This window comes from Cnephaeus nilssonii (assembly GCF_951640355.1).
Source record: "Cnephaeus nilssonii genome assembly, chromosome: 17".
Taxonomy (NCBI): Eukaryota; Metazoa; Chordata; class Mammalia; order Chiroptera; family Vespertilionidae; genus Cnephaeus; species Cnephaeus nilssonii.
The window spans coordinates 2,147,392-2,171,547 of NC_137088.1; the positions used below are offsets into that span (position 1 = coordinate 2,147,392).

General features: G+C 67.7%; 1 protein-coding gene across 1 annotated transcript; it reads left to right on the forward strand.

The window, feature by feature from the left end:
- The first annotated feature begins 4,747 nt into the window (after positions 1-4,747).
- Positions 4,748-23,331, forward strand: GNAI2 (G protein subunit alpha i2). Its single transcript, XM_079794887.1, has 9 exons — positions 4,748-5,018; positions 17,644-17,686; positions 17,887-18,028; positions 18,106-18,266; positions 20,312-20,440; positions 20,770-20,899; positions 20,984-21,137; positions 21,388-21,601; positions 22,461-23,331. The coding sequence occupies exons 1-8, from the start codon at positions 4,901-4,903 to the stop codon at positions 21,576-21,578; spliced, it is 1,068 nt and encodes a 355-aa protein (XP_079651013.1). The 5' UTR covers positions 4,748-4,900; the 3' UTR covers positions 21,579-21,601; positions 22,461-23,331.
- The last annotated feature ends 825 nt before the right edge of the window (positions 23,332-24,156 follow it).

Below are 24,156 nucleotides of genomic sequence, written 5' to 3' on the forward strand. Positions count from 1 at the left end.
AGTCGGCAGCTTCCCCTTCTGGAGCACACAGCCCACTGGGGGTCTCTGTTCCGCTCACTGCTCAGCCCCCTGCCCAGCCCCCTGCCCAGCCCCTGCCCAGCCCCCTGCCAAGCCCCCTGCCCAGCCCCTGCCCAGCCCCCTGCCAAGCCCCCTGCCCAGCCCCTGCCCAGCCCCCTGCCCAGCCCCTGCTCAGCCCCCTGCCCAGCCCCCTGCCCAGCCCCCTGCCCAGCCCCCTGCCCAGCCCTGTCCAGCCCCTGCCCAACCCCCTGCCCAGCCCCTGCTCAGCCCCCTGCCCAGCCCCCTGCCCAGCCCCCTGCTCAGCCCCCTGCCCAGCCCCCTGCCCAGCCCCCTGCCCAGCCCCCTGCCCAGCCCCTGCCCAGCCCCCTGCCAAGCCCCCTGCCCAGCCCCTGCCCAGCCCCCTGCCCAGCCCCTGCTCAGCCCCCTGCCCAGCCCCCTGCCCAGCCCCTGCCCAGCCCCCTGCTCAGCCCCCTGCCCAGCCCCTGCCCAGCCCCCTGCCCAGCCCCCTGCTCAGCCCCCTGCCCAGCCCCCTGCCCAGCCCCCTGCCCAGCCCCTGCCCAGCACCCTGCCCAGCACCCTGCCCAGCACCCTGCTCAGCCCCCTGCCCAGCCCTCTGCCCAGCCCCCTGCCCAGCCGGTGCCAGGGCCTCAGGACACGCTGGGCCTGCTCCGTGGCCGGTGGTCACCCCAAGGCTGTCCTGGCTTCCCAGTGAGCCGGCAGCGGCCACCTCCCTCCCAGCTGAAGTGCCACCAGCTCTGCTCGGTGCCACTTTATTGTCTCTTATGGTCTCGTCAGTGGTGCTGGGCTGCGTGCACAGGGTCAGGTCATACCTCTGGCTAGGAAGCCACCCTGGGTCCCCGAGTGAAGGCAGCTGGTGACACCCCTCACTAGATGGCCTGGGTGGGTCCTGGCCCCTTCTGGCCTCAGTTGCCTCAGCTGCAAAGCAAGGGGTTCCTCCAGCTGTGACTGGATTTTCTCCTCGACCCTTCCCCGAAGCCACCCGCCCAGTCCCACCTCCTGGATTGTTCTTCCTCGTCCTCTTCTCCCTGTAGCTCTCCCACGGCACCCCACCCCCGCCCCAGGAAGGCTCCCCGGCCCTGGTTTCTCGCTTCTGTGCACACACAACTATGGCAAATACTCCCAGGGTCCACGGGTTTAGTCCTTTGCACCTCTCCCAGCTCCAGATGGACGGGAGGGGTAGGGTTTGTGGGATTCATTCATTCAGTCTGACAAGTGCTCAGCCACCCAGGGACGGTGCTGCGGCACCTGGAATCAGAGCCTGGGTGAGAGGCCCACCGGGACGCTGGGGTCTGTCCGGGAGGGGGAAGCCCAGGACACAGCCAGGGCAGGACAGCTGAGGAGGAGGGGTGAGGGGGGAAGGGGACGGGGAGCAGGCGAGGCAGAGTGCTGGTGTGCTGGCGTGGTGCCAGCGGAGGGAGCTGGGGAGACCGTCAGTGGGGACACCTACTACGGGGCCTTGGGGAAATTACTATTGTGGCAACTCACCCCTACTGAGGGCTTTCCATGTGCCGTGCACATCCCGAATATTTTTTAAAAATATATATTTGAGCCCTGGCTGGTGTGGCTCCATGGATAGAGGGTTGGTCTGCAGACTGAAGGGTCCCGGGTTCAATTCTGGTCAAGGGCACATATCCAGGTTGCAGGCTCAATCCCCAGTTGGGGGCGTGCAGGAGGCAGCTTATCCATGATTCTCTCTTACCATTGATGTTTCTATCTCTCTCTCCCTCTCCCTTCCTCTCTGAAATTATATATATATATTTTAGAGAGAGAGAGAGAGAGAGAGAGCGAGAGAGAGAGAGAAACATTGATATGAGAGAAGCATCAATCAGTTGCCTCTCCTATACACCCAACCAAGGACCAAACCCAAAACCTGGGAATGTGCCCTGACCAAGAACTGAAACCTCAGGCCTTTGGTGTAGGAACAATGCTCCAACCAGGGCATGCGGTATTTCACATACTTTCCCTCCCTTGTCCTGACCTCAGCCTGTGCCGCGGGCAGATAGGAATATGGGCCCATTTTGCTGACAAGAAAAGCGAGGCACAGGGAGTTTCTGGTACTTGTTCAAAGTCACATGCAGCCAGCAAGTCTGCAGACTGTTCCCCAGGGTCCTTGCGGTCAACCTCCCGCTGCCCCCTCTGCCTCCTGCCCAGGCCAAAGTGCGTGTGGGCTTCATCTCAGGGCACTGGGGAGCTACAGGAGGGTTGTAAGCCGGCTGGTGTGGCTCAGTGTTGAGCTTTGATCTATGAACCAGGAGGTCATGGCCCATGCCGGGGTTGGGGGCTGGATCCCCAGTAGGGGGCGTGCAGGAGGTAGCCGATCAGTGATTCTCTCTCATCATTGATGTTTCTATCTCTCCCTCTCCCTTCCTCTCTTAAGTCAATCTACATACATGTATAAGGAAGGTTTGTGAGCAAGAGTGGTGTGACTTCTTTTTTTTTAAAGATACTTTTATTGATATTTTACAGAGAGGAAGGGAGAGGGATAGTGAGAAACATCGATGAGAGAGAAACATTGATGAGCTGCCCCCGCACGCCCACCATTGGGGGTTAAGCCCGCAACCAAGGTACATGCCCTTGACCAGAATCGAACCTGGGATCCCTCAGTCCAAGGGCCGATGCTCTAGCCACTGAGCCAAACCAGCCAGGGCTAATGTGACTTCTTTCATCAGGATCCCCTTTGCTGCGTGTAGGGGGTGAATTGTAGGGGAAACGGAGAACCAGGGGAGGCGGGAGGCCTAGAATAAGAGACTCCAGGGACAGAGAACAGGGACACATGTGAAGGGGAGCTGGGGAGGGGAAGACATTGACAGGATGCAGGGGTGTGGCAGTGGTCATGGCTCTGGATGGTGAGAGTTCATAAAGTCAGGATCCCAAGACCAGGGCCAGTGTGTGTGGTTGCGGGGGGCGGTGCGGGGGGGTGCGTGCAGTGTCTTGGGGAAGCTTCAGAGCAGTCTGAGACACGGGCTGGTGATCGGGGAGAAGCTGGGCTGGAGATGTCCGGTGGGGTTCTGAGCCCCTGAGTGGGACGTATGTGACCGGAGTAGCACGCAGAGGCCTAGCCCTGGCCCTGGGGACCCCCCTGGAGACGGAGACGGAGAGGAGAGGGCGCAGCTGGAGGGGTAGAGGCAGGGGTTGCTGGACTCTCTAGGAAAAGCACTTAACTGGAAAGGAGGAGCTAAGAGGTGGGAAGAGTGCGAGGACTCCATAACCTGACTGGGGCTGGAGGCGGCCATGCCTCCCAGGGCCCCGTCCCGCCCCGCCTCCATCCATTGGGGTCTGTGTGGGCCCACCGCTGGTGAGCCTGGCCTCCAAGGAGCTGACAGGTTCTCCCTGTTGCCCGGCAACTGCAAGAGCTGTTGGCTGTTGCTAGGAGCTGACTGGGGAGGCCAGAGGAGGGAGGATCAGCTCTCAAGCATGGGGCGGAGCCGGTGGGGGGAGAGGAGAACCACTGGCCGGCTGTGTTCCCGGCTGCGGTGCCGTTTTTTATGGTGTTCCGTGGGTCAGAGGCACCTAGAGAGCATCGCTCTGCGTGTCTGTGTCCCACGTGGGCATCATGTGTCTCCATGTTTGCTGCATGCTTGCGGCAGCGCCTGCCTGAGCTTTGGCTCCAGGAAGGAGGGAGCCCAGGGGGAGCCATTGGAGGACTCACAGGCCAGTGGCTCCTCAGCCAGGCGCCGCTCAGATAGGGACACACCAGGCCGCCCGAGACCCGTGAGCTGCAACAAGATGTGTGCCAGGGTGGGAGGGAGGGAGCCGGTGCTGCGCGGGGGGCTGTGGGGCCTTCCTCGTCGGTGGGTTGAGGCCTCCCCAGCTGTCCACTAGAAATGCATAGGGTCGCAGCCTCTGTCTAGTGGAAAGGCCATAAGGTCATGGCCACTATGTTTCCAGAAGTCAGGCGGCATCTCTCTCCTTCCTCTCTCTCCTTTGGGTCACAGTTTGGGGGTCCCAGGCTGCAGTCCAGGATGGCTACCTGTAGGAGGATGCCTCCTGGCGATCAGAGAAGGATGGAGAGATAAACCCTGGGTGCCAGAGAAGGTGTAGAGGTGGCAATAGACTTCTTAAATTGATTTGAGAGAAAGAGAGGGAGGGAGAGCGAGGACTACCGTGTGCCCCCGGGTTTAGGCGTGGGCTGTGGTGGGGAGGGGGTCAGGAGGCCATGCTGAGCGCCTGTCCGGGAGACTTGTTTCGTTTTGTGTTTTAAACCGGCCAAGCCCTCCTGAGGACGGAGGAAGCCTCGGCCGAGAGGCTCGGGGCTCCGTGGATCCCGGAACAAGTTTATTGGGTTCATCAACTCGAACCAGCGACGAGGACACGCCTTCCCCGCGCCGCGCACGCAACTCGCAGCAGCTCCGAGGGCTGGTTCCTGCTCGGCGCCCCGGATCCCCGCCCCCGGGCTCCGCGATCCTCCCGCCCCCGCCGTCCGGCCGCGGAGGAGCCAGGCGTTCCGACCCAATCGGAGCCCGGCCTCGCCGGCAGGCGGCCCGAGTCCAATCCCTCCCGGCTCGGCTCTGCCGCTACGGCTCTCCCGCGGCGAGGCCCCGCCCCCAGCCTGGCCCGAGCCTGGGCGGCGCCTCACGTCTCCGCTCCGCCCGCGAGCCAATCAGCGGCCCAGGATCCCCACGGCCCCGCCCCCGGGCCCGCCCCGGCCCAGTCCCAGGCCGGCTCGCCCCGGCCCCACCCCAGGCCCGCCCCGCCGTCGGTGCGCGGAGCCCTGGAAGGCGCCGCCCGCAGACGCTCGGAACTACGGACCCGAGAGCTGCCCGGAGAGCGCCGGCGGCGGGAGCGGAGCGGGTCGCGCGGGGCCGAGCCGGGCCGGGGGCCGTGTGGGGGCCGGGCGGCGGCCGGGCCGGCGGGCGGCGGGATGGGCTGCACGGTGAGCGCCGAGGACAAGGCGGCGGCCGAGCGCTCCAAGATGATCGACAAGAACCTGCGGGAAGACGGCGAGAAGGCGGCGCGGGAGGTGAAGTTGCTGCTGTTGGGTGAGGCCGCGTCCTGCGCTGGGACCGCTATTCCCGCTCCAAACCCCCAAGGACTTGGACACCCAGGCTAGGGCTTTGAACCCCCAGACTGGGCCTGCACCCCCCGACCCGGCCTGGCCAGGATACCCAAATAATGATTCAAAACGCTGGCTTGGCCTAGACCTCTGATCCATAGTCCAGACTCTAGGTCAGACCCTCAACTCATCCCAAACCCCCAAACCCACCCACTTCCGCCCCTACGTAAGCTGCCCTGAACTCTGCGGGACCATCGCCCTGGGCGGACCAAATGCACAGACCCTCAGAACCCCAGTCAGCGCCCACCCTCAGGCACCACCTCTCCCCCTACTTGCTCCCCCTATTCCCACTGGCATGAGTATCCCTGAGGCCCCTGCCAGCCCCCCCCCTCCTTCCCCCTCTGTGCCCATCTCTACTCTGGACCCCATACCCACCTGTGCATCCTGACCCCAAGGGGCCCTGTGATTGGGAAACGCTGACTGCTCATGAGCCCTCTCTCCAGCTGGAACCCCCAAACCTTTAGAGACCCCTGCTCCATGCATCACTTCTCACACCCGCTCCCCCCCCACGTCCTCTCCCACACTCTGGCCTCCCCCAGAGGCCCCCATCCGCCCTGCACGATGGGCCCGACCCCCGACGGAGACTCCACTGCCCCCCTGGGGGAGCTGCTGGGGTCTGCTCCCAGCGCCTACGCCCCGCGGGGCTGTGAGGGAGGCCAGGGACAGGCCGAGGCTGAGGAGTTTGGGTCGCGGCGCCTTCCAGCCCAGGGAAGATGGTGGCTGCCGGAGGGGTGGGGGAAGTGGAAGTGGAGAGACAGCCGACATGTTGCTGCCCTGGCGGGCGGCGGGCGGGCGAGAGCTGCGGACCTGCCGGGCTTCCCGACCCCTTCTGGGCCGCAGGCTGGGCGGGGGATGCTGAGCCCTGCGGGGGGCCGGCGGGGAGTGTGGCGGCAGTGGGGGGCTCGGAGGGGGCTTTCGCAGAGGCTGTGGGCCCTGTATTTGCCCCCGGCCAGCCTCCCACCGGGAGCAGGTGTGTGCCCCGTGGCAGCCTGGTCTGGGGGGTTTCAGGGTGGGGGGAGCCCCCCCAGCAGCTTGGAGGCTGGATGGTGTGGGGGTGTGTGGCCCCTCACCCCGAGTCGCTGTGGGGTCCCCGGGCTGAGAGACGGGGCCTTCCCCGCGGCTTAGGGCCGGGGCGGCGTGTCTTCCGTCCGCCGCCCATCTGTTGACTGTCCCTGGGGGCCTGGCCTCAGGGGCACAGCCCGGAGGTTTCAAAATGGCATCCGCTCTCCGCGGGAGGAAGAGAAGGGGCGGGAAGGGGCGGCGGCCGGCCTCCCGGGCTGTTGTGCGTCGGGCGCTCGCCTCTTCCTGTCTCCGCTGCGAACGGCGGCGAGGGGTGCCTCGCGGCGGAACGCCCGCCGGGCTGGGAGGGGGCCGTCCTGCTGCCTCCCGGTCCGCCCCGGCCTCCAGGCAGCCTCTTCCCGGCCGGTCCCTGGGGCAGCCGAGCTTGGGGCGGGGAGCAGCTCGGGTTGGGGCCCAGCTCCCCTCCGCACTGGGCTGGCGGAACGGGGTGCAGGGTCCGGCTCCGGGGCCCCCTCAGCTTCCTGCCCGTGGCTTTGCTTCCTCTGTGGGACGGGCTCCCCGCGTGGGGCCAGCGTTGTGCCCGGGCCCAGGTGGGGAGGACAGGGGCTCATGGCGGTGCCTGCCGGAGCGGGGTGCTGAGACCCTGCGGCACTGAGGGCCCATCTGCCTGGCCGCCCGGGAGCGTCCTGGCCGGCGGGCCCTTTCCCGCCAGGTGCCGCGAGGCGACGGGAGCCCGTGGGGCAGCCCAGTGCCGGGCGCCCGGCCCACATAGCGGGAAGGCCCCGTCCAGGCAACGGGACTCACGCTGGGTCCCTGCCAGCCTGCCTTCCCGGCCAGAACCACGCCCGCCGCCCCGCCCGCACCCGGCTCCTTCCCGTCCTGGGGAGAGCGCCAGCGGCGGGCACAGCTCTGTCACCCGGCAGAGGCCCATGGGCGCACTGGGGAGAGGCTCTCCTGGCAGCTGGGTGGGGGGCCGAGGTGTTGATATCAGCCCCGCTCCAGGGACACCGCCGCCCCTCATCCCCAGGTGGGATCTGGGCCTTGGGCTGGGCGTTCGGGAAGGGAAGCCGGAGTCTGGGTTTGGGGGTGTCTCTGATTTCAGACGGGCTTGTGTGGGCCGAGGAGAGTGTCAGTCGCGGCCGGGAAAGCCTCGGCGTGTAAACACGGCGGCTCCTCAGCCCCTGGCGCTCCGCCTGCCCCCTCACTTGGTGTGCTTTCCGGTTCCACCGAACTCACGCCTCCTCTTCAAGGCTCTGCCCGGGGACCACCACCGGCACCTTCCCGGCAGCCCCTTCGCCAAGGCTGGGTGCACCCCGGCTCTGGCACTGCCGCTTCCCCCTCAGAGCCTGTGTCTGGGCACAGCTGCCCGCCCACCCTTGAGATGGCAGGACTCCTCCTGGGCTAGGCATGGCGCCTGGCACCCACTGGACGCTCCTTGTCTGACTGTTGAGTGAAGGGAGTGCTCCTGAACTTGGTCTTGGGGATGGTGGATGGCGTGAGATGAGCCACGGCCCGGCGTGTCGTGGGCCGGTAGGTGGCAAGGGCTTGGTGCCAGGCCAATGGCCAGGATTGGGGGGGTCCTGAGACGGAAGTTTCGTAGGCTTTTTCCTGCTGGTCTCACCACAGGCTGTGCCCTCCCCCCACTCCGGGTGGGACTCTCGCTGACCAGCCTGCAGCCTGTCCGGGGCATGGCACACAGTAGGGACTCCAGCTCTTCCTACGGGAGAGTGGCTTTGTGGTCAGCCCCTTCCTCTCGGGGTGACCTCAGAGGGGCCCCAGCTTGCTCAGGCTATCTGGGGACTGTCGCAGGCCTGTCTAGCTCTCGGGGCTCAGACCGGAGCAGGGCTCAGCAGCGCAGACTGTACAAGCCAGGGCTCCATTGGGGTTAGGAAGGCGGTGGATGGCCTTTGTCCTGTCTGTGTCTCTAACAAAGGGCCTGGCCCGCGGCAGGTGCCTGTTCAGTGTGTGTAACTCCAGGGCTGCTGCCTGCGGTCCTAGCTGGCCTGGTGATGGGTGAAAGTGGGGGTGCCTCCTAGGAAGGGGCCTGCTGGGTAGTCTTGAAAAATGACATTTGCTAGGGCCAGACAAGGGGGGCCACGGGGCCCACTCCGCAAGGTACCGAGGCGGGGAGACCTGGCCTGGGTTCCAAGCCCTGGGGTGCCGGTTTCCTGGCTCACCCCCCCTGGACCAGCTCTTGGGGTCGCCCGATCTGGGTTCAAATCCCAGCCCCACCTGGTGCCCGGGATGGGCAGCCCAGCACGGGTACACCTGGTCCGCCCTCCCTCCAGGGCCCGAGCACCGGAGCCCGCTGCAGCCACAGGTGGGGAGTGCCCCAGAGCCGGGCGGGTGGGAACCGGCCAGGGCCTTCTGCGGACCCCTGCAGAGCTGAGAGTTTGGCAGGGAGGGGTCTCCCCAGCCTCCAGGCTGCTCGGCCCCAGTATGGAGTTTTGGGGAACCCCCTTCCTTGACCTCAGGCAGTTGCTCACAGCAAGTGGGGAGACCATGGCGTGTAGTGTAGACAGTTGGTGCCACCTGGAGCGACAGACTGTCCTGGGGACCTTAAGCCCAGCCCGGGGGTGCGGGGGAGGGGGGCTGAGCCGCCTTCCTGGGGGTCTAGGGACCCAGCCTTCCTCCAGTCCCTCCTTTTCCCCCCACCGCCTTCGCCTTCCCGGCTGGAGCTCATTAGCATTTGAATGGGGGCGGGGCAGCTTGGGCCTCCCAGTCTCTTCTTCCCACCCCTCCCCCAGGCTGGGCCAGGCTTTGTCTTCCCGGGCGGGCAGTGCGGGAGCTCCGGCGCTAGGATGAGGGGGGTCTGATCCATTTCTGACACCTTCTGCCCGCGTCGTGCCCCGCCCCGCGAGCTCAGCCCCTGCCCAGTGCTGGGCCGGCGGCCTGAGGCCCCCGTAGGGCAGGCGTGAGACGGGTCCTTCGGGGGATGCCCTGGAGCTGGGCGGCTGGGTGAGGCTGGGTGGCCTTGCAGAGGGTGTCCCAGGCGGGTGGGCGGAGAAGCCCGGGCAGAGGGCCGCCGTGGTGAGAAGAGAATGAGCCCTTGTGGCTGGGTGGACGGAAGGCAGCTGGAGCGCAGGCCTCCATGCCAGGCCCCGCAGCCTCGGGACTCCATTGTGCTGAGCTGGAGCCTCGGCTGCCAGATGGGGGCCTGGGCAGCCGGTCAGGTGGGATCCAGCGAGGTCCCCAGGCCTCCAGCAGGGCTGGTCCTGTATACCTGCCCTTGACACCAGTCCCTGGCTGCGTCTCTCTTGGTCTTTGTCTCTAAAAGCCCCATTATTTTATTTTTTAATATATCTGCATTGATTTCAGAGAGGAAGGGAGAGGGAGAGAGAGAGAGAAACATCAATGATGAGAGAGAAGCATGGATCAGCTGCCTCCTGCACGCCCCCACACTGGGGATCTAGCTGCAACCTGGGCGCATGCCCTGATGGGGAGTCAGACCGTGACCTCCTGGTTCATAAGTCGATGCTCAGCCCCTGAGCCACGCCGGCCGGGCACCACCCATCCCTTTGGCAGGAACAGGATGGAGGAAGCTTTGTTCACAGAAGCTCTTAGCCACCGAGGGACCAAGCCCTTGTCGCACAACCACACCCCCCAGCAGGTGATGAGAGGTCTGACCAGAGCCCCAGTGCTGCCCCCTACACCCCTTGGTGCTGTGGGGAGACAGGACTGGACAGATGGGGGTGGGGTGGGTGGGGGCAGGGCCCAGGCCAGTCTCTGTCCATCTTCCCAACAGCGCAGGGCAAGGTCCCCACCTAGGAGTTCAGTGAGGGGAAGGGGTCAGCGGGTTCTGGCTGGGCCACGGCTCACGGGCCCCGCCTAAGAATGCCCTGCAAGGCGCCCTGGGAGCTAGGCTCTTAGAGGGTGGCCCTGGTACCTGGTGCTCTGAGGCAGCCCCCCCTCAGCCATAGTCCAGGGTGTGGCCTCTGCCCAGCTCCTCTAGCCTGGAGCTCTTGTTCTTACTGAACCCCAGCCCAGCTCTGGCTGGTTTGGCTCAGTGGATAGAGCGTCAGCCTGCAGGCTGAAGGGTCCCGGGTTCGATTTTGGGCAAGAGCACATGCCCAGGTTGTGGGCTCAATCCCCAGTGAGGGGCGTGCAAGAGACAGCCAATCAATGATTCTCTCTCATCATTGATGTTTCTATCTCTCCCTCTCCCTTCCTCTCTGAAAGCAATAAAAATATATTTTTAAAAAACAACAAAACAGCACACCCTCACCCCAATGCTGCTTCTTGGGGCGGTGGCCATCTTGGCGGCTTGGGAAGGACAGTCTCCCTGGAACAGCCAAACGTTTGCTGGGCGCCCTGCGTGTACATCCAGGGCTTGGCAGCGAGAGCCAGGCCAGCGGGAGCCAAAACCTACAGGTGGCTGGGACAGGGCTTGTTGAGGTGTCCTTGTGGCTTGGTGCGTCCCTGGTGTCACAGCTGCTACGGCTTCAAAATATGCAAAGGGGGTGGCGATGGCGGCGCCCACTGTGTCCCGGCGGGGACTGTGTCCGGCAGGCGGAGGGCGGTGGAGGCGGCGGCAGGGCTGGGCGGCTGGGGAAGTGGAGTCCGAGCCAGAGGAAAAGGAGGAAGCAGCTGGAGGAGGAGGAGCCCCAAAGAGGAAGAGGCCAGAGGGCCCCGCTCTGCTGGGGGCGGGCCGGGGAGCCGTCCACGGAGAGCTGGACGGGGAGGCCACCTGCTCGGGCTCATCGCTCCCCCTGCGCCGCCCTGCTGGGCGCCTCCGGGTGAGAGTCAGCCCGGCCTGGCCCTGCCCAGCGCCCCGGCCTAGGAGCCCAGCGGCCGCGGCGATCCTGAGGCGGCTCCCCGCCCCTGCTCTGACCACAGGAAGTGGATGGGAGAGGGACGCGGGCGGCGGGAGCTGGCAGGAAGGCAGAGCTGCTGTGCGTTCCGAGCGGCCAGGGCCCTCGGGGCCGGAAGGCCGGCTGCAGGCCCCATGAATGCCCGGAAGCGGAGCCGCGGCCCCGCATGAGCTCACTCCGGGTTTCCCCTGCCCGGGCTGGACAGAGTCCCCCCTGCTGCCGGCCACTGGCCTGGGCCCTTCGCTCGGCCTCTGGGGACAAGAGCAGCTGCCTGATGGAGCCTGGGCTGTCGTGGGGCCGGACTCTTCAGGGGCGGGTCTGACTTACACTCATTTCACTGATGGGGAAACTGAGGCCCGGGACATGACATGACTTGCCCAGGAAGTGGAGACACCAAGGTGTGACCCGGGCAGGGGTTTTGAGCACGACCGTGGCCTCACAGGAGCCTGTGCCCAGCTGGCCAGGAGGAGGAGCCGGGAGACCAGCTGGGCTGTGGGTGCTGCGTGCTGCTGGTCTGCGTGGGCCCATCTCTGAGGAGAAGGAGAGGGGACTGTGTGCCCCAGGGCAGGACCCGGGCTGCGCCTGAATCCTGTCCCTGCTCCAAGCCAGAACCTGCCCTGGGCCGTGCAGCGCCCCGTTTTTGCTTCCTGCCTCTCCTGCCAGCCCCTCCGGTCCGAGTCAGGCACCTCAGAGCTTCGCTCCCGCTCGTGTTACGCTTGCTCTCCCACCGCCCACCGCCGCCAGGGGCTGGGGTCCTGAGCGTGGAGAAGACTGGGAGTGGTCCTGAGGACAGGGTTTCCCGCAGGGGGCTCCGCCCTGAGCACGGGCTGCGGGGGCTCGTGTGTGCGTGCGGGACGGTGTGCCACGGAATGTGTCCCGTGCCGAGGCAGGTCCCCCTGCTCCTTGGCCTCGGTGTGTGGCCTCCCCTCTGCACGGGGTCCCAGGGGCTCTGCTCTGTGTGGTCAGGCCGGCCCGGGGCCTGAGGGGCCTGAGGGACTCAGGACAGAGCAGATGCCGCAGGCCTCCTGGGCTGTGAGCCACGCGGAGCAGAGCGCGCATCCTCGCGACCCCTCAGGCCCTCCGGCCCTGGAGCACCTGCTGCCCCTGCCTCTGGGCGGGACCTCAGGCTGCCCCTCCCCCTCGGGGCCCAGTGCTGGGACGGGGTGCCATCATTCGCAGCCTGGCCCCAGGGCTCGCGGGGACACGGCTGCTGGCTTGGGCGAGACCCTGGGCTAGTCTGGGGTGAGTGTGGACCAGGGAGGCCTCCGGGCAGGCCTGGGGCTTGGCACACTCCCTAAGGGCACTGGGCACCTCCCCCAGGGCCACCATAGTGACTGAGAAGTGGGGGGTTAGCTTCTCTAAACAGCAAAGGGGTTCCTTACATGAAGAAGCAGGGGGAAGAGGGTGTGCCCAACGGCCTGGCTCCCCTTGTGCCCCGGGCATCTCCAGGGTGAGACCTGTCGCCTTAAGGCCCAACAGGCCTCAGGGCCTCCTCCAGGCGGCCTTCCTGACCCAGTGCCTCAGTTTCCCTCTGCACAGTGGGCAGGGCCCCGGGGAGGCCCGTCCTGCCCCGCACACCCTCTCTCTGCGTGTCTGTCTCTCTGTGTCTCTGTCTGTCTGTGTCTCTGTCTGTCTGTGTGTCTGTCTGTCTGTGTCTGTCTGTCTGTCTGGCGGGCGGGTTCCTCTGGCACAGAGAGCGCTGACTTGGCAGAGGCAGGCCGGGCCCATGGTTGGCACTTCCCTGATGGACGTCGCGAGCCCCTGGGCGCTGCTGGAGGCCGCCCCCGTGGAGGGAGGGGGTTCCGGTCTGTTGGGGCACCGAGGGGAAGGCAAGGCCCATCCCAGACGCCCTCAGCGCAGACCCACGCGGAGCCCCTTCCGGGGAGCGGAGCCCCTTCCAGGGAGCGGGGCCAGATCGGAGCGGCCCCTGGAGGAAGGAAGAGCTGCCGGGCGGGGCTCCAGGGCCTTTGTCTGGCGGCCCCTCCCCTCCCCCCCATTGTTCCCGGCGCTGGGTCTCCCAGACCCCGGCTTCCCAGGCTCCGGGCGGGGTGGGTGAGGGTCCAGGCCCCGCCCCCAAGGGCCCGCCGGAGGCCGCTTTTCAGAAACAGATGCTCCCCAGCACCCCCCCTCCTCCCGGCCTCCGGCGCCCCCTGGTGGTGGAGGCCGGGACCTGCGGCTGCAGGAGGGGCGGGAGCCGAGGGGGGAGCCGCACCGCGGGCTGGGGCCGGAGACGTGGCACCGTCCTGGGACGGGAGTGGGAGGTGGTGCTCGGGCTGCCTTTGGGGGGGGCTTCCCAGGGTGCACCCCACCTTCCCCCGTGCCCCCGGGGCAGGCGGTGGAGGGTGGCGGCCGTGGGGCGGGCCGTGCTGTGGGTTGGAGCTGGGCTGCTTGCCCGGCTGCCCTGTGGTCACGGCCACCGCTCCGCGCTGGGCCTGCCACGTCGGCTGCGGCTCCGGCCACGTGTCCGGGGCAGCCCACCCGCCGGGGCCTTCGAGTGCCGTGTCCGCCTGAGCACCGGGCAGGAAGGAGCCGCTGTGTGGGGGGAAGTGGGACTCAGAGCAAAGGACCCGCCTGCTGAGCCAGCGCCGCCACCGGTCCCCCGGCCCCCCATCCCTGCCTCCGGCCCCCCATCCCTGCCCCTGGCCCCCCGGTCCTGTCCCTGGCCCCCGCTTTCTCGGAAAGCCTGAAGCTCCCTCCCCGCCAGCCGCGGGCAGGTTGTGGCTGGCATGGCCTCGCAGCAGGTCACTGGGCGCTGCTCGGGCGAGCGCTCGGGGAGATCTGTGATCTTCCCCAGGGCAGCAGCTCTGCTAATAACTTTTATCTCGATTCTCCTGGGCGCCCGGCTCTGAGAGCTGCGTGCTCACCCTCAGCCCGCTCCCAGGAGGACGGTGTCCTGTTTCACCGATGCGGTGCCAGGACCGGGCAGGAGGGACTCGGCTCTGAGACCGCAGGGAGGACCAGCGTGGGCACCGGGGCGGGCACAGGTCTGGGTCCCCCTCTGGGCGAAGCTCTGAAAGTGAGAGGTAAGCGGGCTGGCCATCCGAGGCTCGGCAGTGTCTGCGGAGGGGAAACTGAGGCCAGAGAGGACAGTGGCGTGTCGGGGCCTCCCAGCAGGGCAGAGCCCGGGCCAGGAGGTAGAGGGTCCGAGATGGACAGGCAGCAGTGACCTGATGCTGGCCTTCGGGTCATGCAGCTGGCCTGGTGGCCGAGCGCCTGCTGCACAGGGCCCTGTGGCCTGGTCCTCCTTCCCCATCTGCTCCCTCCTCCATGCCCCCCCCCCCCCCCCCCCCCCCCCCCGCTCCGGAGTGGAAGCAGATGTTCTAGCAGAACAGCCGCTGGGGCCGGCACATCAGGGCAATTACTGCCGTCTCCCTCCCGGGGCCCAGCAGCTGCGCCCGCCCTGGGCAAGGGCGGAGAGGAGGCGTGGCCGTGGGAACACTCTGGCCACCCCGGGCTCTGCGGGGCCTCTCGGCCTTCTGAGCAGGAGCGTGCATGGTGGGCCCTCTGGGCAGGAGGCCCCTGCCCCCCCGCACCCCCCCCCCCCCCCCGTGGAGGCAAGCCGGAGCCGGCGAGGGAAGCCGGCGGGACTGGGTGCCCAGGGTCAGCGAGGTGCAAGTTGCAGGCAGACTCTGAGCCAAGTGCCAGCTTCTATGGTGGCAGCACCGTAGGCCGCGATGGGAAGGGGGCCACCGGGGGAGTGATGAGTGAGACTGACCCCGAGAGCCAGGGTCCTCGTCCCCCCATCCCACCAGCGTCGTGGTCCCACCCCCTCTGCCCCTGGCCCCCTGACCTGCCCTCGCTGTTCCTGCCCCTGATTCTGTCCCCGTGTCCCCCTGCTTCCTGCCTGGCCGCCAGCACCCCGCTTTGTCCTACCACTCTCTCCTTCCCACCTAAGTCCAGGATGGGGCTCCAGGACCTTGGATGCCCACCTGTCGAGCGGGAGTCTTTCTGCAGCGAGCCCTGCTCCGGGCAGAGTGCCCTCTGAACTCTTAGGGTGTGAGGGCAGGGGGCACTGAGGCTCCCCAGGGACAGGGAGTGGGCCCTCGGCTGCCGGGGCAGGGAGCAAAGCATCCTGGCTCCTGCCCGCCCCGTGGTGTCTGCCAGTCTGTCCCCGCCAGGAAAATCAGATGCAAAGCGCGTTTGTGCTGTCATCCCCGTCACCGGGCAAGGTCCCTGCCTCGCCCACAACATTCGCCAAGAGAGTGGTCCACGGGCCAGCAGGGACACTGTGGCTCAGGCGGACGGGGCCGCAGAGTTACACCAGAAGCGACAGCCCTCACCCTGACCTCAGCCCCGAGCGGGAGAGCTGTCGCTCTGTGTCCGTTCGCCGGGGTGGGGATGGCGTGTTGATCTGACCCATCACCGCACATCCTGGGCCTCCGCTGCCCCGCGAGGCCCCGGTCCTGGCCGAGACTCCGACTCTGTGGCTCCCGGCCCCTCCCGCCTGCCCCGTGGGAAGTGCCGGGCAGGAGGGACACTCACGCAGTCACTAGGCGGGGCAGTCAGCAGGTGGGTGTGCGGGCGGCGGGTCCTGGCTGCTCCGCGGTGCGGGGAAGGGTGCTGCCATCCGACCACCGCCCACGCCCAGCGGACACCGGGACTGGGGCCTCCGGTGCCCGGGGACTGACCCCATAGACCAGGGGTCCTCAAACTTTTTAAACAGGGGGCCAGTTCACTGTCCCTCAGACCGTTGAAGGGCCGGACTATAGTTTAAAAAAAAAAACTATGAACAAATTCCTATGCACACCGCACATATCTTATTTTGAAGTAAAAAACCAAAACGGCAGAAACACCCGGCGGGCCGGATAAAGGTCCTCGGCGGGCCGCATGTGGCCCGCGGGCCGTAGTTTGAGGGCGCCTGCCATAGAGGGCCTCACTGCCCCCCCCACACGCCACTCCCCGTGCTCTGCCCACGATGCCAGGCAGCTGGTGGCGCCTGTGAGGGGAGCCCAGCCCCTTCTTGGAGGGCCTCTGGGTTGGGAACACACCCAGGGCCACAGCTGCGCCTCGGCGCCTGGCAATGCGCGGCTCTGGGGCGCGGGGAGGCGGCCGCGGGCTCTGCTGCTGCCCGGAGGGCCCTGCGGAGACTGCATGGCGTGAACGTGGTCCGGCTGCCGCCCGGGCACTCGGGGCCGCTTGCGAGGCACTGCACTCGGACAGACGGCCACACGGGACTGCGCCCGGGGAGCAGCCTCCGCGCCCCCACGGGGCAGGTGGGCTGAGGACAGGACGGGTGGTTACTTAGCGGGCGGGATGGGCCTGGAGCAGCATCTGCTGGCGTGGGCCTGTTCGTGCTTTGCTGTGGTCATCACTGCTGTTACTCTTTTTAATCTGTTCTATCGATTTCGGAGAGGAAGGAAGAGGGGGAGAGAGAGACATCCATGATGAGAGAGAAGCATTGCTTGGCTGCCTCCTGCACACCCCCCACTGGGGATCGAGCCCGCAACCCGGGCCTGTGCCCTTGGCCGGGAATCGAACCTGACCTCCTGGTTCGTAGGCCGACGCTCAGCCACTGAGCCACACGGCAGGCTGTTCTGTTATTCTTGTTGCTCGTGTTAGTTTGCGTGTCAGCCACTCCATCCTCTGAGGCGTCTTCACGGACCCCGAGGGCCAGAGTCCCCACGTGGGACCTACCCACTCACCCTGCTGAGCTGCTCCGAGGCACAGACCTGCCGCGGTGGTCAGGAGGGTTGGGGCACGTGTCGGTGGGGCGCGGGGAGGTGGCCCAGCAAGGAGAGCTCCGTGGGCAAAGGCCGGGCGGTGGCAAGAGGCAGTGCCTGGCAAGTGCAGCTGTGATGGGCAGTAATGGGGCCGGGGTAGCGGGGACAGTGGGCAACCCTGGTAGGGGGAGAGAGGGGAGGCCCTGTCCCCACCGCTCCACCCCCTGGTCGGCACCCTCCCCTGGGGAATGCGGGCTTTGGGCCTGGCTGTGTCTGGGAGGACACCAGGGAATCTGCGGTTTTAACTCCCGGGCATCGGCCCACAGGGTCTGAGCCCTACCTGGAGAAGGGCTGGGCTGAGTCCCGGCCCATGATCTTGGGACCAGACTTCGCTTTTCTGAGCCGCATTGTCCTCTGGGAAGTGGGAGCGCTGTCCGGGCTGCTGTGCCCGTCCCAGGAGAGCTGCCAGCAGACCCCTCACCCTGGCCAAGGGGAGACACGGGGTGGGTCTGCCAGGCCAGGGGAGCACGGTGAGAGCACGGCGGGTGCCTGCCTGCATGCCTGCGTGTCACACTGCCCGGCCCCCGGCCCGGTCTCCATCTGCTCAGGGCAGACCTGGGCGCCGCAGGCAGAGGGCTTGGCCCTGGGCCAGGTCTGGAGACAAGAGCATGACGCCGTGCCCATCCCAGGGCCCTTGGCAGCTCCGCCGAGTGTGGGAGGAGGCCGCTGCCCGGCTGGAGCGTGAGGGCGCCTTCCTGCCAGCGCCAGCCTGCCAGTGCGATGGCAGGACGACTCCTGCAGGCCGTGGGGAGCACGGCGGGCTGTGGGAGGCCAAGTCTGGGGAGAGGCCACTATAGGGCGCCAGTGTCTCGGTTGCCTTGACTACACGGCCCCGCCTGCTCTGCTGCTCTGCTGCCCGCCTGCCCCCATCTCCCCCGCCTGCCCCCATCTCCCTGTGCAGTTGGTGGGAGGATGAGCTCGGCCTCCAGGGCTGCAGGCGGCGGGGCCCTCGGGCCCGTGGAGCCCACGGCCGCTCCCTGACCCACGCCCTCCGTTCCAGGTGCCGGGGAGTCGGGGAAGAGCACCATCGTCAAGCAGATGAAGTGAGTGCTGGGTGTGGACGGGCCTCCCAGCCTCGGTCCCCCCTCTTCTGGGCCCGGCCAGGGCGCTCCCAGAGGCAGCCACCCGTCCTCAGGCCCGGGGTGGGGGGCAGTCCCATCCCCTCGGAAGTGGGTCCCTGCAGGCCCCGCCCCCAGGTGGCCGCGCCCTGTGGCCCGTGCCGTTAACCCGCCCCTGGTGCCAGGATCATCCATGAGGACGGCTACTCCGAGGAGGAATGCCGGCAGTACCGGGCGGTGGTCTACAGCAACACCACCCAGTCCATCATGGCCATCGTCAAAGCCATGGGCAACCTGCAGATCGACTTCGCCGACCCCTCCCGCACGGTACGAGGGCTCCCCAGCCTGGGCCCCGTCCCCGGGCCGCCTGCCCTTGTGACTGCTGACCCCCCTGCGGTCCCCAGGACGACGCCCGGCAGCTGTTTGCGCTGTCCTGCACGGCCGAGGAGCAGGGCGTGCTCCCCGAGGACCTGTCCGGCGTTATCCGGAGGCTCTGGGCCGACCAGGGCGTGCAGGCCTGCTTCAGCCGCTCCCGGGAGTACCAGCTCAACGACTCCGCTGCCTAGTGAGTGCGCCCGCGGGGCGGGGCGGGGCGGGCTGCTGGGCGCTGACGCTGGGGCTGTCAGCCCAGGTCTTGCGGGGCTGGCTTGGGGCGGGAGGCAGGGTATGTAGAGGCCAGGAGGAGGCCAGGCAGGGGCTTACACAGCCCTCCCCTACGGGCCGCCGGCGTCTCCTCTGTCCTCACACACCGTCGTGCTAAAGGAGCGTTTGCTGCCACCGGCTCTGGGCCAGGTCCTGGGCACGGCTTCAGGGACACGGGCGAGTGGAGCAGACAAGCCCCAAGCAGTGACACCTCGGGTCTCTGTGGTGGCGGCCGCTGGGGCAGGGCCCGCGAGGGGTGCCTCCGGGGAGTCTGCCCTGGGCTTGGGGGGATGGGCAGGGCCCAGCCTGTGCCAGCTCCCGGGGGTAAAGTGCTGACTGGGCCTGCGGTCACGGGAAGTTCAGGCTGGCTGGGCGGGGGGGGCATGGTCTGGGCAGTGACACGTGTGTGGGTGGAGCCCAGGACCCCAGCGCTCACCCTGCTGGCCCTTGGCTGAGCTCAGGACCGGCTGGGGCGTCACGGGATCCCAGGAGCCCCGGAGGCCCAGCCCGCAGGACGATGCCCTCGCCGCCTTTCCTGAAGTACCTGCCACGTGCCACGCCTGGCGCAGGGCGCCGAGTGCCCGTGGGGAGTAGGACAGACAGGCTGGCGGCGGTGCTGAGGCTGCAGGGCTGTGGGCGACACCCATGGCCGTGGACGGTGCCCCCCAGATAGGCTGCGACCCTGTACTCGCCTCCTCCTGGCCTGCACATACCATGCCCCACTGCCCACCGGCCCGGAGCCCTCCGCGGGCAGGGCCTCAGGAGGGGTGGGAGGCATGCCACTGGCCGTGACCCCGAGCCCTGGCCGTTATGTGGACAGCCCCCGCCCTCACAGAGGTCTGTCTGAACCCCCTGTGAGCGCACCCCCACCCCCCGCCCCACACGCTGCACAGTCTCAGCCAAACACGGGCCTCAGGGCCTCCGTGCTGCCCTCCCACGGTCACAGGCTCAGCACCAGCAGAGCTGTGGGCCGTCAATCAGTGCCCAGGCCTCAAAGAGGGCGGGCACGAGCCGCCTGCCAGGCCACTTCCCACTCCTCCCCCGTTCCCTTCTCCTTCCTGTCAGCGCCCGCTGGGTGCCCAGGCTGTTCTGGGTGGGGATTCAGCAGTGAACGCGGGCCCTGCTCTCCCGGCAGGTTTATGCCTTCACTGCGGGTGGGGGTGGACTGGGACACTGCAGGGGACAGGGACGCCCCTCTCCTCAGCCATCCTCCAGGGCCGCCCTGGGGCAGCGGGTCCCTGGGGTGAGCCCTCCTATTGAGAAGGGAGGGACTGCTGTGGAGCCACCCAGGGGGCCTCCAGCGCTCAGGAGGGGGCGGGGCCTGGTGTGGAGGTGACAGCACATGCGTCACGGCCCCCACGGCTCTTCCTGTTTTTCTGTTCTGTCTGTGTCTCTGAGGTCATTTCCCTCTGGCCAGGCTGCTGGTGGGAACCAAGGCCGGCCCGGCAGCCCTGCCCCAGGGGCAGGACATCAGCCCTGGGCGGCCTGGACCAGCCCCGGACACAGCAGGACACAGGCCGGCAGCAGGCTGGCCCTGGTCGGGAGCTAATCAGGGAGCTGGTCACACGAAGCCCCTCAGGAGCCCAGTGCAGTGGGTGCTTGGCAGGAGCCCCCTGGCCTGGCCGGCCCACTGCCCATCCGCCCAGCCCCGCATCCACGGGCACGCCAGGCTGCTCCACAGCTGACCCATAATTGCAGATTGGCGTCCCGAGCCCCTCACTGAGAGCTGATCTGTCCCCTCCCACCCCTGCACCTGCAGCGCTACCGCCCGGGCCCCCAGCTGAGGCAGGCCTGGCTCAGACCTGGTGCGGGGCTGGGCCGGCCACAGGCACCGAGCTGCCCCTCCCGGGCCTGATGGACAGGTGGGCGCCCAGGGATTCCGGTCCAGGTTTCCTCATCTGCGCAGCGAGTGCCATGCAGGTCAGGAGGCCCCTGCTGGCCCCCCTGACGCCCCCACCCCCCCTCCAGCTACCTGAACGACCTGGAGCGCATCGCGCAGAGCGACTACATCCCCACCCAGCAGGACGTGCTGCGGACCCGGGTGAAGACCACAGGCATCGTGGAGACGCACTTCACCTTCAAGGACCTGCACTTCAAGTGAGCGGGCAGGGCAGGGTGGAGAGGCGGGCGCCAGCCCGGGATGACGGGGGAGGGACCTCCCCCAGGGCTGCTCCTGGACCCCCAGCCCCACTCTTGCCAGCAGCTCACCTGCTCTGCTGACCCCCCGACCCTGCCCTGCTGACCCCCCGACCCTGCCGGGCCACACACTCCCTGGCCCAGAGGCGGGGGAAGGGGACACGTGTGGAGTCCGTGAGGGTCGCCGCCCACCCTGAGCGGCTCTGTCCTCAGTGGCCGACCTAGGAAAGGCGCGGGGACCCTCCCAGAAGCCCCTCCCTTCCCTGGAGCTGAGGGCCCTGTGTCCGCAGGATGTTCGACGTGGGCGGCCAGCGGTCGGAGCGGAAGAAGTGGATCCACTGCTTCGAGGGCGTGACGGCCATCATCTTCTGCGTGGCGCTGAGCGCCTACGACCTGGTGCTGGCGGAGGATGAGGAGATGGTGGGCGCCGAGAGGCCACGGGGGGCGGGGGGGTGAGGGGCAGGGAGGACAGGCGGGGGGCTGACCGCGCTCTCCTGCCCCCAGAACCGCATGCACGAGAGCATGAAGCTCTTTGACAGCATCTGCAACAACAAGTGGTTCACGGACACGTCCATCATCCTCTTCCTCAACAAGAAGGACCTGTTCGAGGAGAAGATCACGCACAGCCCCCTGACCATCTGCTTCCCCGAGTACACAGGTGGGGCTGGGCCTCGCAGCGTCCCCTGCTGGACAGAGGGTCACTGTGGGGCCCTCGGTCCGGCCGGTGCTTTTGGGACGTACAGGTGGGGGGCCCTTCTTCCCACCCTGGGGGCGGACCCTTCCGTGTGCCCGTGGGCATCCCCCCGCACACAGGTGTGTCTGCGCGCGCACACTCCTCCTGTGCACATGCGCACGCCCTGTCTGCTGTGGGCACACGCAGGCAGGCCTCACCGCTCTGCCTCCCGCAGGGGCCAACAAGTACGAGGAGGCCGCCGGCTACATCCAGAGCAAGTTCGAGGACCTGAACAAGCGCAAGGACACCAAGGAGATCTACACCCACTTCACGTGCGCCACCGACACCAAGAACGTGCAGTTCGTGTTCGACGCCGTCACCGACGTCATCATCAAGAACAACCTGAAGGACTGCGGCCTCTTCTGAGGGGCAGCCGACCTGGCGGGACGGTGAGCCAGCGGGGCCAGGCAGGGAGCTGGGGGGCCAGGGCGGGGCCAGGCAGGGAGCTGGGGGGCCAGGCAGGGAGCTGGGGGGGACAGGCAGGGAGCTGGGGGGCCAGGCAGGGAGTTGGGGGGACAGGGCGGGGCCAGGCAGGGATTTGGGGGGACAGGGCAGGGCCAGGCAGGGAACTGGGGGGCCAGGCAGGGAGTTGGGGGGCCAGGGCGGGGCCAGGCAGGGAGCTGGGGAGGGACCGAGCAGGGCCACTGGCCCAGAGTAGGGACGCAGGGGTCCAGGTGAGTGCCCGATGGGAGCGGAGGACGAGGGGCGCACAGGCAGGTGAGTCAGGAGGGCCCCCCCCCCCCCAGTGCCTGGCACCGAGGAGGCAGCACAGGCGGGGGCTCTGCTGCCCGTGGCCCCCCCCAGAAGGGCCTGTCTGCGCTGGGACAGAGCCAAAGGGCTGTTGGGCCCTCCTTGGAGAAAACTCACTTCCTCACCACCAGGCCCTGGGCCGGCCCGGAGGACGCGGGGCCACCACTGCCGCTCAGAGTGACCGCTCTGTGCTCCTCCCTCTTTGCCTCCGACCTTGAGGGTCCTGACCTTGAGGGTCCTGAGCGGGGCTGGCTCCCGGGGGCCTGGGGAGGCAGGAAGACTCTGCCAGCGCTCAGACCCCCTCCCCCAAGGAACCCAGCAGCAGGCACTGGCTTCTGGGTGGCCGCTGTGTCCCTGGTAAACGAGCCGTGGGAGAGGAGCGGGTGGGAGAGGAGCCGGTGGGAGAGGAGCGGGTGGGAGAGGAGCGGTCATTGTCGGGGTGGGAGGAGTCACACAGTGTCTACCTCCTGACCGTGCCCTGCCTGCCCCCCACCTCAGGGCCGTCGCCGAATCTGCTCCCCCAGTTCCTGAGGAAGTTGGGGGCACGAGGACCACACCCCCCACCTCCCTCCCCACCGCTTCCCCCCTCTCTCTGTTCTTGGCTCCCCGTTGCCTCCCTCAGCTCCCGAGACTTGGGGAAAGGGGTGCCACAGGCTTCCCCGTCTGAAGCCTGCCCTTGTCCCAGGTGCTGGGAACAGCTGGGGTGCCCCCTTCCTGGGCATCTGTGCTGGGTGTAGCCCTTGTCCTGTCCTGTGATGGGGGAGGGGAGCTCAGCCAGCCTGGGACCCCGCTTCACCCAGCCCCAGCCCCTGGCCCCCGCCCAAGGCCAGATGTTTACAGGGAGCCTCCTGCCCCCCCCCCCCACCCGCTCCGCCGCTCGGAGGCCCCAAAGGAAAAGCACAAGCAGCGTGAGACGCCACCATTCCGGAGACACAGGCCACCCGCTCATCCTCGTCGCTTTTTTAAAAAACGAAAGGAAAAAAAAATCGCAAACTTAGAAAACTTTTTAGAGGAAAAACTTATTTAAAACTGCCCGATCCTGACCAGCTCCCCCCCAGCCCCATTCGAGCAACTCCGTGCCTTGAGTGTGTCTGTGTGTTTACACCCGTCCTCTGCCGGCTGCCCCTGGGCGCCCCCCGCCCCCCCACTGCCGGGCCGAGGGCTGCCAGCCTCACAGAGGCCTGTCCCGCCGGCCCGGCTCCATTAACCTCCACGCAGCCCTTAGCGCTAACCTAGGAACCGCCGCTGCCTGCTGGGGGCTCGCCCCTCGTGCCCTTCCCCAGGTCGGGTCCTTCAGCGTTGAACACTTCCTTGCTTTTTTCACGTTTTATGGAATTGTTCACCGGGTTTGAAATAATAAAATGTAGAAAGAAAAATACCAAGAACTCCGCTGCCTTCTTTGGGGGGCAGAGACCAGGCTGGTGCCACGCCGATGGTGGTGCGGACCCTCAGCCTCACGGTGGGGCCCCGGGCGCTGGGCTGCCGGGTCAGGCCCAGGACTCGCACTCCGTCTGTCGCCCCTCTCCCCAGCACCTCTGTGTCCTGGGGGCAGCATCCTCGCCTTGCTGGAGCGCCAGGGGGCACATTTCCAAGGAGAGGTGGGGGGGGGGGGTGGCAGGAAACAGACTCCCAAGGCCCAGGGGCTGTGTGGTCACAGGCCAGCTGGCCGCACCCCCCCCCCCCCGTGTCCGTCTCCCAGTCGGACGTGTTGCCCAGAGCCCCGCCCAGAGCCGAGGCGCCGTGGGCTTGATGGACAAGTTGGGGACAGTGGGGTCCTCAGCCCAGAGGTGCCCTCCAAACCTGATGTGGGCGGGGGCCACCCTCACCTACACTGGGGCCAGGGCTCCAGGAACGGGCGCTTCCGGGGGCGGGCCGCTGCGGAGGGCCCCCACGCGGCCGCAGAAGGGAACTGGCTGAAGGCCGCGGGGGCCTGGGGGCCGGGCCAGCTCTGCAGGACACGCGGCCTGGGCCCGTCCGGAAGCCGGCCCGGGGGCGGGGCGGGGCGGGGCGGGGCGGGGAGGCGCGCCGCTGCCCTCGGCCGCCAGAGGGCGCCTTCGCCCGCAGCGCGGGCCCCGGAGGCTGACGTCACGGGGTCCCGCGGAGGCCACGGGCACAAAGGCCGCTTTGTGGGGCCGCGGGGCTCCGGGCTCGCCGCGGGACAAAGCGCCCCGGGTCGGGGTCGGCGCCGTGGAGG

Excerpts from the sequence above, each read along its gene's own strand:
- GNAI2 (XM_079794887.1), top strand. The coding sequence starts at position 4,901 with ATGGGCTGCACGGTGAGCGCCGAGGACAAGGCGGCGGCCGAGCGCTCC. Across the intron at positions 18,029-18,105 it reads TCGCCGACCCCTCCCGCACG|GACGACGCCCGGCAGCTGTT; the intron begins GTACGAGGGCTC and ends TGCGGTCCCCAG. Across the intron at positions 20,441-20,769 it reads TTCAAGGACCTGCACTTCAA|GATGTTCGACGTGGGCGGCC; the intron begins GTGAGCGGGCAG and ends CTGTGTCCGCAG.